This window comes from Stegostoma tigrinum, chromosome 3 (assembly GCF_030684315.1).
Source record: "Stegostoma tigrinum isolate sSteTig4 chromosome 3, sSteTig4.hap1, whole genome shotgun sequence".
NCBI lineage: Eukaryota > Metazoa > Chordata > Chondrichthyes > Orectolobiformes > Stegostomatidae > Stegostoma > Stegostoma tigrinum.
Window position 1 is genome coordinate 113705296 of NC_081356.1, and position 16435 is coordinate 113721730.

At 40.7% G+C, this 16435-nt stretch overlaps 2 protein-coding genes across 4 annotated transcripts in view; one reads left to right on the plus strand and one right to left on the minus strand.

Moving 5' to 3' along the window:
- Positions 1-13511, plus strand: part of cenpu (centromere protein U) — a 60443-nt gene extending 46932 nt beyond the window's left edge. For all 3 annotated transcript variants that reach the window (XM_048525861.2, XM_048525889.2, XM_048525875.2), the window contains exons 10-13: positions 4629-4676; positions 4763-4824; positions 5112-5268; positions 12964-13511. In XM_048525861.2, the coding sequence (XP_048381818.2) occupies positions 4629-4676; positions 4763-4824; positions 5112-5268; positions 12964-13143 (447 nt within the window). In that variant the 3' untranslated portion in view covers positions 13144-13511. The remainder of the gene's footprint in view (positions 1-4628; positions 4677-4762; positions 4825-5111; positions 5269-12963) is intronic.
- The window catches only part of primpol (primase and polymerase (DNA-directed)), a 40289-nt gene continuing 37302 nt past the window's right edge, over positions 13449-16435 (minus strand). The window contains exon 14 of the mRNA XM_059644841.1: positions 13449-14105. Coding sequence (XP_059500824.1) covers positions 13809-14105 — 297 coding nt within the window. The 3' untranslated portion in view covers positions 13449-13808. The remainder of the gene's footprint in view (positions 14106-16435) is intronic.

The following is a 16435-nucleotide window of genomic DNA, read 5'->3' on the forward strand; positions in this document are numbered from 1 at the left end:
CCTACTCCTGTCATGACAGGGGCTTGTGTTTTAGTTTATTTAACAGGGGGATTCAGCCATTCCCATCGTAACAATTGGTCTGTTAGAATCAGCGATGTTCCTTTTCTTCCTTTCTTTCTTGTCTGCCTCATGTTCTGTCTGGTTCTGTTGGAGAGCACTGTACCATGCTGGTGAGTTTAACATGGATCTTGCATTTGCCCATGTCATTGACCTTACAGATCTTCATACCCTGACGCAACCTGGTTGCAAATGGCTGTTCACCCTTTCCGTCTGAGAGAGAGTGAGAGTACTTTTGAGAGTGGGATTAAATCTGTATCTGTTCCAGAGTGAGTGAGTGAATATGTGAGAGAATGTGATAATTGTGGGTGAGTTAGTGATGTACTACACCTACATCTGTAAATACACTGAACACCTTTGCTTTTTATTTGTCAAATGGGATCACTGGAGATAAAGTTTAGGAAGCATTAGTAGGAAAGTAATGTGAAAAGAGCCTTGTTGACTTGCTGCATGCATCTTGTAGATGGTATACACTATATCCCACTATGTCAGTGGTAGAAGTAGTTAATGTTAAAAGTGATGGATGAGTGGCAATCATGCTGATGGTGTTGAACATCTTGAATTGGAGATGCACTCGTATAGGCAAGTGGAGAGCATTCCATCACACCTCCTGACTTGTGCCTTTTAGATGGTGGACAGGCTTTGGGGAGACAGATGAGTGACCTGCTGCAGAATTCCTAGCCCCCGATTAGCTCTTGTCACTATGGTATTTCATTGGTAGGTCCAGTTCAATTTCTGAGTAATGTAATGTCCAAGATGCTGGTGATACCATTGAATGTCAAGGGGTGATAGTTAGATTTCTCCTTTTGTTGGAGATGATTATTGCTTGCTATTTCTGTGGTGCAAATATTACTTGTCAATTATCAGCCCAAACCCGAGTGTTCAGTTCTTGCTGCATTTGGACTTGGACTGCCTCGGTATCTGAGGAGTTGTGAATGGTGACTAACGTGATCATCACGGAACATTGTACTTTTCTGCCTTTGTGCTAGAAGGAAGGTTATTCATGAAGCTGCTGAAGATGGGCCCAGATGAGGCATTCATGAGTGAGGTTCTGGGACTGAGACGACTGACATCCAACAACCGCAACCTTCATCCTTTGTGCCAGGTTTGATTCCAACCAGTGGACAGTTTTCTGCCTTATCACTAGTGACTTCAGTTTGTGATCTTGATACCAAACTTGGTCAAGTGCAACCTTGATATCAAGTACAGTCAGTTTTATCTCCCTCTAGAGTTCAGCTCATTTGTCCATGTTTGAACAAAGATAATAAGATCAGAAGCTGCGTGGTCCTGGTGGAAGCATAACTGCACATTAGGGAGCAAGTTTTTTTTTAGTAAAATGCTGTTTTATTACACTGCTGATGACTGCTATCATTACTGATGATAGAGAGTAGACTGGTGGGGTGGTAATTAGCCAAGTGGAATTGTCCAGCTTTTATAGACAAGTTATTTTCCACATTGCTCAGTAGATGACAAGGTTTTGCATGTTATTTGGTCAGAGGTACAGCAAATTCTGGGGCACAAGTATTCAGTACTATTGCCAGAATATTGTCAAGGGTCAGACTTGCAGATTGAGTGCCTTCAGCCATTTCTTGATATCACGTGATTAAACTCAATTGGCTGAAGACATGACAGTTGTGATTCTTTGGAGGAAGCAAAGATAAATTGTTGATTCAGAACCTCAGACAAATGGGTACAAATGCTTCAACCTTATCTTTTGCACTCATCTGCAAGGCCTTCCCATCATTGAGGGTTGGCATATTTCTGAAACCACTTTCTGTTGTCAGTGGTTTAGTTGTCCTGCACGATTCAAGGCTGGATATGGCAGGACTAGACCTTGTGTCCAGTTTGTTGGGTATACGATTGCTTGGATTTGTGTTTCAGGTACTGTTTTTGCTGTTTGCAGGCAAATAACCTGGTGCTACAACATAGGAAGCTCATTTTCTGGTCTGCTCCTGGTATATCTTCATAAGCTTTTAATTAAACCAGTGTTGATCCACCAGCTTACCGATGGTGGCTGAATGCAATAGTCTGACTGCTGATGGCCTGCAGCACCTCATGGATTCCTATTTTAATTTGCTGAATCATTCAAATTTTATTCTGCTTAGCACAATGGAAGTGTCACACATGACATAATGAGGGATATCCTCCATTTGTGATGATGTGAATTCATCTCCATAAAGACTGTGGTGATCAATCTTAATATTGTCGTGGGCAGATGCATCTGCCACTAATAGATTGGGGAGGACAAGGTCAAATAAATTATTTTCTCCTGTTGCTGGTTGCCTCATCACCTGCTGATGGTCCAGTCAAGTCCTTTAGGAGTCTGATAATATAGTACAGTAATACGGTGATTAAGTCTCCCACCTAGAGTACAGAGACACCATAAATCAAGAACATTGAATATAGAAAATTAAAGAAATAACCATCTGTTGGAATTGTCCATCACATTAACCCACCTAAGACTTCAAAAGTAATTGGATACTAAAATCTCTTATTTCTGAAGCACTTTTTTTGACGAAACCTTATGTCTTCTTAACGAGCAACTGAAAGACCTCTTGATACTTTATACTGAGCGAGCTGCAGCTCCGGAGATCCCAGACATAGCTGTCTACATTTGATGACACTTGTCTATGCATGCCAGGATGTCAGACCGACAGTGACCTGAATATCTCAAACTTTTACTCTTTTTGCCTTCAAGAACTAAAATTTGTTAGCCAAAAGTATTTTCATTTACAAACTGAATCTTTGCGGAGGAATCTGACTTTATTTCCCCCATTTACTTGGTGTGTGTTTTCAGTTTTTTAGAGGGGTAAACATTTAAAATGTAATATCACAAACTGTCAACCTGTTCTTCAGTAAAGATGCAGTTTTTAAAAAAAATTATACAGTAACTTTTTATTTATTAAAGCAACCTGGTTGTTGGAGCTTCATTTTAAGTCCACAAAGGGACAGCATAAAATTGGCCACACAGGGAAGTGAATAAAATTTGTTGAGACACATGGATTAGTGGAAAAACAGTGCATTCCTCTCATCACAGACATTTTTGGTGCAGTTCTGATCAAAATGCATTCTCCAAGTAGGATATCTTCTTTTGGGGTAGAAAGTTCACAAAAGATCTGAGGATTTTTACCTGACTTTCATTAAGGCAGTTGTCAGGAATAATCTAGCAAGTTTGGCCTCTTTCATCTGGGAAGACTGAAAGATGACCTGATGCATTTAAAATTTTTAAAGCGGTTCAAGAGGGTGAATGTGAAGTGACTACATCGGAATGAGGATTGCATTAGCTTTAAATAGAAGCACAGACCCATTCAGTCAAATAGCCTGTTTTCGTGTAATGATTACAACACAGAGAGGCTATTTGGCCCATTAAATCTGTGCCAGCTGTCTGCAGGAGCAACCACTTAACCTCACTCCTATCCTTTCCGGGGAGCCTTGCACCTTTTTCTCTTCAGATGCTATCTATTGCCTTCTACGAGCCATGATTGAATTTGCATCCTGCATGTTGTCATGCAGTGTATCCTGATTACTTGGTTTGTAAACACATCTTACCTTATTTTTCTGGTGGCTCTTTTGACATTCACCTTCAGTTTCTGTCATCCCTCTGTCTGCCAATAGGAACAATATCTTGCCTGCCTAAAACCCCTAACCTTCTCTAGGAGAAAAATGCTAGCAACTGCAATCTATGCTTGTTATTGAATTCCCTCAGTCCTGGGATTTTTCTGCATCCTCTCTAAAGCCTTCACATCCTAAAGTGTGGTGCCCAGAATTGTACACAAAACTTGAGTAGAGATCGAATCAGTGTTTTTTTTTGAGGTTTCTTACATACTTCTTTTTTTGTTGTATTCTACACATCTATCTTAAAGCTCAGAACTCCATTTGCTGCCTTTTTTATAATTTTTTAAAAATCTTCTGTGCCACCTTCAGCCGTTTAGGTACATATAACACCAGGTCAGTGTTCCTGTATCCACTTTCACATCTTTCTGCAGTAAACTTCATCTGCCACTTTTCTACCAAATCATCAAGCCTGTGTCCTCAAGAAATATGTTTCTTTCTTTTATCCTCAATACTTTGCTGCAAGTTTTAAACAGAAATTATGTTCTTCACATCTAAGTCTAGGTTATTTATATGTATCAAGAAAAGGAATGATTCTGGTACCAACCCCGAGGAGTCCCATATTATGTGTTCAGTCTGTCTTTTTAAAAGAAAATGTTCATAGCTGTGCTCTGGTTCCTGTCACTCAGCCAATTTCATGTCAATGCTGCAACTGTGGCTTTACTCAAAAGGATTTTTTTAAGTTCATTTACCAAATGAACCAGTAATATGTAGATAGTTGTTGGGATAGTATTTTTAATGAAGAACCATATTCAAACTGTAAGTTTGAAACTGGCAACCTTCTTTAAAATCTGTTCTGTCTTCTTGTCTAATATCCCATATCTCAACATTTTCATTTGTAATTCTAGATGACCAAAAATATTTATCGAAATTGTTTTAATTGAAAGTTTACCAAAGACAGTTTTTCACATCAAATTTTTGTCCATCCAGATTGACAAATACTTTCTCTTCTTTTAAAGATCAGTCAAGTAAAAGATCTGAAGAATGTGGAAAGAGCAAATGCAAAGGTAAATGTTGGACTTGATGTTAATATTTTCCGTATTCTATAATGTTGAAAATTGCGTTGACATTAAGTAATATTCAATATTCACAGGTGATGACAACCTTCAAAAGGACAAGACAGCACTTTCTAGTAGCTCAGAAGGAATTGAATGAGTAATACTAAATTTTTAATTTATTTTAAATCCTTAATTTTGACCCAATTTGTGGCTTTACTTAAATAAACTATATCTTTGTTTCAAGTATAATGTCTGTTAATATTTCTTTGCAAGCAAGTTGCCCCTTTTGAGGTGCTTGATTCCAGTACTGTACCAGAATGATGAAATATGATGTTTTAAATGCAAGGTGGTGATTTTACTAATAATTATAATTCAGTTACCTCAGATCAATTGAAATTTTTTTCTTACAAATCAAAGTTTGAAAATAACATTGATGATTTACAGGCAGGAAGTACAACTCAAATACTTGCGGAAGGAGTATTCTGAGTTGAGTCAAAAGAAATCAGATTTGCTACTTGCAACACAATTCCTGTCTGGTTTTAAACAACTGCAAACAGAATATATCGAACGCAGGAGCAAAAACCCTGGTGAGAAACAAATGGTAAGACGACTTCTTTCATCCATTAGATCTGCTTATCTGTGAAATGCTGTTTCATAACTTGGGTCAGTTACACAGAGGTTCTGGTTTCCTCCAACCTTGCCCATGAGCAGGACCAATTACTCATGATTATATGGTTAAAGGCTAGAGATACGAGCAATGTCAGCAGCTCCCTGTGTTATAGTGTCCAGCCTAAAAAGAGACATTCCGAATATGTTTCACAGAGGAAGATAGGGAATTTTTTTATACCAAAAAGCAACGCCGAGCAAGGGTTAGTAGGAACTGTGGATGCTGGAGAATCTGACATTACAAGGTGTAGAGCTGGATGAACACAGCAGGCCAAGCAGCATCAGAGGAGCTGGAAGGCTGACGTTTCGGGCCTAGACCTTCTTCAGAAATGGAAGAAGGGTTTAGGCCTTAAACATCAGCCTTCCTGCCCCTCTGATGCTGGTTAGCCTGCTTCGTTCATCCAGCTCTTCACCTTGTTATCAAAGGTGAGCAAGGAATTGGATTGAAGTGGTAGATTTTTAAGGATTTCAATGCTCTACAGAAGAATGAGGGTTTCAGAAAAGAAGATACTAAATGCAGGCTTTAAATGATTTAAATGTTGGAATGGGAAAAATTATACATTTAGAAGTAAAATCCAAAGGACTGTGGATGCTGTAAATCAGGAACAAAAACAGCTGTTGCTGGAAAAGCTGAGCCGATCAGGCACCATCTGTGAAGAAAAAATCAGAGTTAATCGTTTTCAGGTTTGGCGACCCTTCCTCAGAACAGGGACCCGAAATGGTAACTTAATTTCTTCTTCACAGATGCTGCAAGACCATTTGAGTTTTTCCAGCAATGTCTGTTTTTGTTCATGCATTTAGAAGTGGTTCTTTTACAACTAACTGATGTTCCAAAGTGTTTGCAGCCAGTGAAATGCTTTTGAAGTGCATTCATTGTAAAATAGGAAATTGGGAGCCAGTTTCTTAAGATTAATTTCACTTTGAGAAGTTGTGTAGCTGGAGTGAAAGTTTTAAGAATAAAGATTTAAGATTGACGTGAGGATGTGTTGACTTATAGTTCAGAGTCCGAGTTGTGGACATTTACCAGCGTATTGTAGGCTAGAGCTATGGAGGGGGATGGTAGAGACTTCAATGTTCTTTTCAGTCAAGCGGCTCACTAGAAGTCTCACTCTTAGCACCTGTCTTCGGTGTAGGAACATGAGAACAGTACTAGGCCATTCGGTCTGTTAAGCCTGCTTCACCATTCCACATGCTGACTGCTTTCTGGGTTAAGAAATTTCTCCTTATCTTAGTCTTGAAAAATTTACCCCTCATACTTAAACAATGACCCCTTGTTCTGGATTCCCCCATCTGACCTGACTGGTCCTGTTTCAGTTTTGTAGATTTTTATGAGAGCGCCCACCTTAATCTTCTAAACAAAGGTGAATACAATCCTAACCGAGTCCAATCTATCCTCATTTGCAAGTCCTGCTATCCCAGGTATCAATTTGATAAAATTTCGCTGCACTCCCTCTATAGCAAGAACATCTTCCTCAGATAAAGAGATCAAAACTGCACACACTATTCCAGCTGTGGCCTCACCAATCCCTGTATTATTGCAGCAAGACATTAGTGTTTTTCTACTCGAATCCTCTCTATGAAGGCTAACATACTGTCTGCCTTTATTGCCTGCTGCACCTGCACATTCATTTTCAGGGACTGATGCACCCAGGTCTCATTGAACATTCCCCTTTTTCATTATCAGTTGTTCCAGTAATAATCCACATTCCCATTTTTCACTACCATTACCATTATCCACTACCAAAAGTGGATAACCTTACATTTGTCCACATTATACTGCATCTCAGTCACTCAGCCTGTCCTGATGACACTGCAACATCTCTGCATCCTCACAGCTCACTCTTTCACAAGTAGAGTCATACAGCATGGAAACAAACCCTTCAGTTAAACTTATTTATGCCAACCAAGTTTCCTGTATTAAACTAGTCCCACTTGCTTTATTTTCACCCATATCCCTCTAAATCTTACCAATCCATGTAACTAGCCAAATGATTTTGTGATAGTTGTTACCTTAGATGCAAAGAAAACCATCTGATGCTGCCTGGCCTGCTGCATTCATCCAGCACCACACCTTGTTATCTCAGACTCCGGCATCAGCAGTTCCTACTATCTCCAAACCAAAGGATGCCATATCTTTCTGCATTAGATATTTTGTTTTTTCATACTTTGTTTACAAAACTCACAGGTAGATAAACAGACAACTCCTTTAATCTGTTAGCGTTCGTAGTTATAAGCAGAGTAATAGAGACATACAGCATGGAAACAGACACTTCGGTCCAACTCGTCTATGCCAACCAAGTTCCCCAAACTAACCTAGTCCCCCTTGTCTGCGTTTGGCCCATATCCCCCTAAACATTTCCTATTCATGTACCTATCCAACCTACCCGAATTGTTATAACTGTACTGCTTCTAACATTTCCTCAGTCAGTTCATTTCCCATACAAACCACCCTCTGTGCAAAAAGTTGCCCTTCGGGTCCCTTTTAAATCTTTCTCCTCTCAGCATGAAAATATGCCCCCTAGTTTTAAACTTGCCCATTCTCGGAGAAAGGCCTTTGCTATTTGCCTTGTGTGTGCCTCTCACGATTTTATGAACCTCTACAAGGTGACCCTCAACCCCCTATGCTCGAGTGGAAAAAAGTCCCAGCATATCTAGCCTCTCTTTATAACTCAAACCTTCCATTCCCGGCAACATCCTGGTAAATCTTTTCTGAACCCTCTCCATTTTAATAATATCCTTCCTACAGTAGGAATACCAGAACTGTAAGCAGTACTTCAAACTTGGCCTCACAAACATCCTGTGTAACTGTAAAATGACATCCCAACTCCTAATCTGAATGGTCTGAACAGTAAAGGCAAGCATGCGAAACACCTTAACCACCCTGTCTACCTGTGACAGAACTGTGAAAGAATTATGTACCTGAACCCCTTAACCCCTGTTAAGCAACACTACCCAGGGCTGTATTAAGTCCTGGCTTTGTTTGTCTTACCAAAATGCAATACGGTGCATTTATCTAAATTAAACTCCATCCATCACTGCTGAGCCCATTGGCCCCCAACTGATCAAGTTCCTTTTGTAACCTTAGATAACATTCTTCACTGTTAACAATTCTACCAATTTTGGTGTCATCTGCAAACTTACTAACCATGGAAACAAAACAGAAACTGCAGGAAAAGCTCAGCACGTCTGGCAGCATCTGTGAAGGAAAAAAAAAAGAGAATTAACGTCTCGGGTCACTGAACCCATGTAGACTAATTAATAAAGTTAGATTACTATGCAGAACCTTGTCAAAAGTTTTACTAAAGCCCATAAAGACAACATCTGTCACTCCGCCCTTGTCAATCTTTTTGGTTATGTCCTCAAAAAACTCAGGCAAGTCTGTGAGACATGTTTTCTTCTGCATAAAGCCACTTTGGCTATCCCTAATCAGTCTCTGCCTCTCCAAATGCAGGTAAATTCTATCTCTTAATCTCCTCTAACAACTTAACGCACCACTGTTGTCAAATTCACAGTTCTGTAGTTCTAGACCCCTCCTTAGAGCCTTCCTTAAATGAAGGTACAACATTAGTCACCCTCCAATCCTCTGGCACCTCACCCATGGCTGTTAGTGATACAAATATCTCTGCTAGGGGCCCTGTAGTTTCTTCCCTCACTTCCCACGATGTCCAAGAGATTTATCCATCTCCAGCACATTCTGTTCTATAATGTGGACTGTTTTCAAGACATCATAGAGTCATAGAGATGTGCAGTGTGGAACCAGACCCTTTGCTGCAACTCAACTATGTCAACCAGATAATCCTAAATAAATCCAGTCCCCTTTGTCAGCATTTGTCCCATATCCCTCTAAACCCTTTATTAATGTACTCATCCAGATGCCTTTCAAATGTTGTAATTGTACCAGCCTTCACTTCTCTGGCATTTCATTCCATACACTTACCGTCCTCTACATGAAAATCGTGCTCCTTTTAAATCTTGCCCCTCTTAGCTTAAACCCTCTGGTTTTGGATACCCCCACCGCAGGGAAAAGACCTTGTCTATTTACCTTATCCATGCTCCTCATGATTTGATAAACCTCAATAAGGTCACCCTGCAGCCTCAGACACAAGGGAAAATAGCTGCAGTCTATTCAGCCTGAACCTATAGCTCAAACCCTCCAATCCTAGCAACATTCTTGTAAATCTTTTCTGAATTCTTGCAAGTTTCACAACATCCTTCCTATAGCAGGGAGACCAGAATTGCATGCAGTATTCTAATTCTGGCCTAACCAATGTCCTGTACAGCTGTAAACTGACCTCCCAACTCCTATATGCCATGCACTGACCAATAAAGGCAAGCATACTAAATGCTGCCTTCACTATGCTATCTGTCACTCCACTTTCAAGGAATTATGAACCTGCATTCCAAGGTCTCTTTGTTCAGCAACACTGCCCAAGACCTTCTCATTTAAGTGCATAAGTTCTGTCCTGATTTGCCTTTCCAAAATGCAGCATCTGATATTTATCTAAATTAAACTCCACCTGCCACTCCTCAGCCCATTTGATCAAAATCTGCTCAATATTTATTTCCCCGTGTTCCCGAGCTTTCATTTCTTTTTCCACTGTAAAAACTGATGTGAAGTATAGAACATAGGGTCTTTACTGTGCTGTACAGTTCTTCGGCCCACTATGTTGTGCCAAACTTTTACCCTAAATCTATCTAACCTCCACCCCTACCTTATACTATCATCCATATGCCTATCTAATAGCTTCTTAAATGCCCCCAATGAAGCCAACACCCCTACCACTATGTAAAGACCTACCTGTGACGTCTTCCCCATATCGACCTCCACTCACGTTAAAACTATGCCCCCTCGTAATTGTTGCCTCCACCCCAGGAAAAAGTCTCTCGCTGTCCACTCTAGGTATACCTCTCATCATTCTGTACACCTCTTTCAAATCACCTTTCATCCTTCGTCATCTAAAGAGAAAACCCTGTATTCTGCTTTCAAATTTGTCCTTCCCACATGAATCACCTCACATTTTTCAGGGTCAAAATCAATCTGCCACTTCTCAGCCCAGCTCTGCATCCTATCAATGTACCTTTGTAACCTCAAACAGCCCTCTGCACTATCATCTGCAAACTTACTAATCCACCCTTCCACACCAGTACAAATCATTCACAAATATCACAGATAGAAGAGGACCCAGAACAGATCCTTGTGATACACCACTCATAACAGAGCACCATGTTGAATATCTTCTAATCAGTACCACCCTTCATCTTCTAAGGGTCAACCAATTCTGAATCCAATCTGCCACATTTCCCCCTGTCCCATGCTTCCTTACGTTCTGCATGAGCTTTCCATGGGGAATCTTATCAAACGCTTTACTTAAATCTATGTATACCACATCCACTGCTCTACCTTCATCCACGAGCTTGGTCACCTCTTCAAAGAATTCAATAAGTTTTGTGAAGCCTGATCTTCTACTCACAAATCCATGCTGACTATCACGAATCAAAGTGTGCTTATTCAAGTGATCATAAATCCTATCTGTCAGAGCCCTTTCCAATAATTTGCCCACCACTAAAGATTAACTGGCCTGTAATTTCTGGCGTTATCCCTATTCCCTTTTTTTTTTGAACAAGGGAATGACATTTGCCACTCTCCAGTCTTCCAGCACTATACCTGTGGACAGTGAGGACGAAAAGATCATCACCAAAGGCCTTGCTAAGATGATAAAGTGTGGAGCTGGATGAACACAGCAGGCCAAGCAGCATCTTAGGAGCACAAAGGCCCTGCAATGTCTTCCATCGCTTCCCGTTGAATTCTTGGACAAATCCTGTCAGGCCTGGGAGACTTGTCTATCTTCAAGTTCCTCAAAATTCCTAGTACATCTTCCTTACTAATATCCACCTGCTCTAGCTTACCAGCCTGTTTCACACTGTCCTTCCCTACAACTAGGTCTCTCTCAGTTGTGAAAACCCAAGAAAAGTATTCATTAAAGGATCTTTCCCATCTCTTTAGGCTCCATGCACAAATTCCCTTTACAATACTTGATCGGCCTTACCCTTTCTGTGGTCATTCTCTTATTTCTCACGTACATGTAAAAAGCCTTGGGGTTTTCCTTGATCCTGTCTGCCAAGGTTTTCTCATACACCTTTCTAGCTCTCCTAAGCCTTTTCTTTAGCTCCTTCCTGGCTAACTTGTATAAGTGTTTAGTATCTCTTCATCTCCTTTGGTTCCACAGTTGACTGCATCCCCCCACCCTACTACTTTAAAGGCTCTCACATAGCACTAATAAATCTCCCTGTAAGGATATTGTTGCGAGATAACAGTGTGGAGCTGATGAACACATGCTGCTTGGCCTGCTGTGTTCATCCAGCTCCACACTTTGTTATCTCGGATTCTCCAGCATCTGCAGTTCCCATTATCTTGGATATTGGTGCGCCTTGGTTCATGTGAAACTTGTCTCCTAAGGGATCCCAAAAACCGGAGTCCTTGCCCTCTACATTTTCTCCTCAGCCATTGATTCTTCTGCCGTATCCAGCTATTGTCAACTGCAAATTTGAGATATTACATCAAGTTCCCTCATATAAGTCATTAACAGATTAGCATATTGTGAATAGCTGGGGTCCTTTTGGTACCTTATTAGTCACTGCCTGCCATTCAGAAAAAAAAATGTTTATTCCAACTCTTTATTTCCTGTCTGCTAACCAATTTTTTATTCCATTGCAGTACAGTATCCCACTAACCCTTTATGCTATTGATTTTTTTAAAAAAATCAACCTCTCCTGAATATATATCCAAAGACTGAATTTCCAAGTATTTACTTGGTTGATAGGTACTTTTACAGTCTTATGAATGTACCCTAAAAACCAAAAGAACTGAGGATGCTGTAAATCAGGAACAAAAACAAAGTTGCTGGAAAATCTCAACAGGTCTGGTAGCACCTGTGAAGGAAAAAAGAGTTAACATTTCGGGTCCAGTGATCCTTCCTCAGAACCAGTGGTGGCTGGGTAAACATCACTTTACGTGCAGAATAAAGGGGATGGGGTAGGGAGTTAGCAATAGGATAGAGACTAAAGAGAGAGAAGAGCAGTTAGACAGACAGAGTTGATAACGATCAGGCTGGGAGGGTGAATAGTTGTCAATGGGGACTATTAGCGAGTAATGGCAGGCTATGTGGTAACAAGGCCTGGTGTGTGGGGTAGGGGGCTGGGACATGAGAGTGTTTCGGCCCTAAAATTATTGAATTCAATATTGAGTCTGAAGGGCTGCAGGGTTGCCGAATGGAAAATGAGGTGTTGTTCGAAAACAAACCTTCCTTGGCCATCAAGTACGGGTTCGAACTTGATGCTAAAATTTCTGTTCAGGCTGCTACTCACTGTTACAAAATTTCTGCTTGTTCCTGCTGGATGAGCAGTCTGATAAGAATGGAATGTTTGAGAGATGTAATGAAAAGGACAGGGCAAAAATTCAATTTGACCCCACCTACATTTATAGTTTCCTTCCATAACTGAAACTAACGTGGTAATTTACAATGCTTCAAACGTGGTAATCTACAAGCAAAACTTTAAAAAATAAGAATAACAGTCATTTGTGTAACATTATTTTGGTGCTATTGGTTTCAATTTATTTTCTTGTTTACAGTATACTACTTCCAGCTTTCCTGCTTTGTTGCTAGAGGCACGTGGAATTCTCAGAGCAGAAAAACAGCTGCAGATAATAAATGCAAAATTACAGCAATCACTAGAGAAGAAGCAAAACAATTCAAAAAGAATGCAGCCTGGGGGTCCAGTAAGTTGTTCATCTTCCATAAAGCAGTGTTAATTGACCAATTACAGGCACATGTTCTTGAGGTTCCTGAATTGACTGTTTGCAGTAGACAAATGGAAAAGCAGGTGGACAGTATATGCCAGCAAAGAAGCCTCTTTAATTTGCCAGTCATTTTAAATTAGGGTGGAAGATGTGATTAAGAGATTGGTAGAGGTGTGTATTCCTACCGGCTACTGATGTAGTAACCACAAAATTTACTTGTTATTTTTCAGCATGTTCTATCTTTACTAATGTGGTTTGTATAAACAAAACAAACTTTGTAGTTTATCTTTTAAGGTGTTTATTTCATATTACAAATATAACTTTTCATGTATTATAAATTTGCTTTGAAGAGTCAAATAAGACAAAGTAAAAATGTATGCACTTGTCCATCAAAATAAAGGTTCTATATATTTAAATGTACTTTTTAACAAAATGTTTTACATAGATATTGATTTTTACACTAATGTGCAGGTCATAAAATGTCGAGCATTATTTCTTTCTTTGATAGGCTAAGAAAATAAAAATTCTGAGCACTGTAAACAGCAAGACAAAGGAGCTGTAGTATTTCCTGAGAACTAAACTCGGGAATTCCTGAAGACAGATTCTGACCAATTTGTATAAAATAGAAAGGGGTTTATCAACAACTTTTGCTTTATAGCCTAGAATGTTTGCAGCATCTATTTTGTACCTATGCCTGCAGATGCCTCGAGTTCATTCACAGCTGCCAGTAAGTCATTGTCAGACAGTACTTCAGGCTCAATATTAAGTTCAGAGTCTTCAACAGCTTCTAATAACATTGCATCGTCATCAACATCATCAATAAATGCTGTATCTAGATTTTCCGCAAAGGCAGAATGTTGTGGCCCAGATTCCCACATTTCACCAAGATGCAAGTTAGTCCCTGATGGATGTACACTACTTTGACTTGCTTCGATGTTCCCATCTTCATCCATGGTAAAAACAAACTCGTTATCCTGAAAGAAAAATTCCATTTCAGTTTCAAACAAATTTGCTGTTGGTTAGTAATAGCTCATTTTCAGAAGATATTGAAGGAAATATGGATAAGTTGATATCCCTGCAACTATTAATGAATGTTTGCTTGAGAACACATTTCAGTTGATTCCACGATATATAAAATTTTCAGTGACAATATGTTGGTGTGAGCTTAACGTTACTACTTTAAAAGATACAAGACAGCAGAGGACAGCACAAATGGGTGCTGGTCAACGTACACACACATGGAGTGAATCAAGTGGGGGGGACACCAGCATCTGTGTTGCTGCATCCGCTTGTGACTTAATCTTTTGGATCTGAGAATATGATGCTTTTATTAACTGCTCTCACCACCTGTCGTGCTACCGTCAAAGATGTATCCACACATACACCTAGGCCCTTCTGCTCCTACTTCTTTTAGAATTCTAGCTGTTATTTTATATTCCCTTTCAGTGTTCTTCCAATCAAAGTGCATCACCTCACACTTGTCTGTGTGACAGTGAATCTCGTCTGCCACCTATCCAGCCACATCACCAACTTGTCAACCTTTTTGTCATTGTCCTCTGTTCAGTTCACAAATCTTCCAAGTTTAATGTCATCTGCAACTTTTGAAATTGTCTCCTATTTAACAAGATACAGACAATTAATATATTATCAGGAAAAGCAGGAGTCCCAATAGCCACTGTGGAGAACTGTACTGCAGTGCTTCCTGCAGACTGAAAAATATCCATTGACCATGTTCGAGTCTCACTATCTGTGGTAGAGTGCATGAATGTTCAAGGTGGCCAAAGCGTGCTGACCATGAATGCTGATTTGTTTTATGTGGTGTTAGTAAGTTTGTGGATGACACAATTTTAAGGTGAAAAGTTTAAAAGGAACCGGAGGAGCGTCCTTTTAACAGCGGATGGTTCACATATGGAATGAACTGTCAAAGTAGAGTGTTACAACATTTGGACAGGTACATGAGGATAGGTTTAGAGGGATATGGGCAAAATGTAGGCAAATTAGGAAACTTCATTGGCATGGGCGAGTTGAATGAAGGGTCTATTTCCAGGCTGTATGACTTTACGACTATTGTGTGAAACTTTGATTATTAGTTGAACGATAAGTTTGTTATTAATTTGTTATTATTACTTGAAGTGAGCTTTCTGCTTTAGTATTGAGTGGGTGTTCAGATAAGTGGGGTATGGATGCTAGGGCAGTTGCTTGCTCCTCCTGCAAAATGTGGCAGTTGGGAGATGTGGCACACGTCTCCGCTGGCTACATCTGCGGGAAGTGCACCCAGCTACAGCTCCTTGAAAACCGTGTTAGGGAAATGGAGCTGGAGCTGGATGAACTACGGATCATTCGGGAGGCAGAGGGGGTAATTGAGAGGAGTTATCGGGAGTTGGTCACTCCTAAGGCTCAGGACGAGGATAGATGGGTTACAGTTAGGGGGAGGAAAGGGGACAGACAGACAGTGCAGAGATCCCCTGTGGGCATTCCCCTCAGCAATAAGTATACCGTTTTGGATACTGCTGGGGGGGTTGACCTACCAGAGGAAAGCCATAGTAGTCAGTTCTCTGGCACTGAGCCTGACACTGTGGCAAAGAAGGGAAGGGGGCAGAATAGAAAAGTACTCGTGGTAGGGGACTCGATAGTTAGGGGAATCGACAGGAGATTTTGTGGGCAAGATCGGGATTCCCGGAAGGTATGTTGCCTCCCTGGTGCCAGGGTCCGGGACGTCTCCGATCGGGTGTATAAAGTTCTGAAAGGGGAGGGTGAACAGCCAGAAATCGTGTTACATATTGGCACAAATGATATAGCCAGAAATAGGTTTGAGGATATAAAAAGTGATTTCAGGGAGTTAGGATGGAAGCTGCAGAGCAGGACGAACAGAGTAGTGTTCTCTGGTTTACTACCGGTGCCACGAGATAGCGAGGTGAGGAACAGGGAGCGGGCGCAGCTGAACACGTGGCTACGCAGCTGGTGTAGGAGGGAGGGTTTCAGATATGTTGATAATTGGGATGCCTTCTGGGGAAGGTGGGACCTGTACAAGAAGGACGGGTTGCATCTGAACTGGAAGGGGACCAATGTCCTGGGTGGAAGGTTTGCTCGAGTAGTTCGAGAGGGTTTAAACTAGTATGGCAGGGGGGTGGGAACCTGAGCTGTATACCAGAGGTGAGCGTTGATGCAGGTGAGGCAGTAGCAAGAGGTAGACCAGCTAGTGGGAAGGATTTTCCTGGGAAGGAACCAAGGGATCGGTTAAAGTGTGTTTGCTTTAATGCAAGGAGTATCAGGAATAAAAGTGATGAACTTAGAGCATGGATCA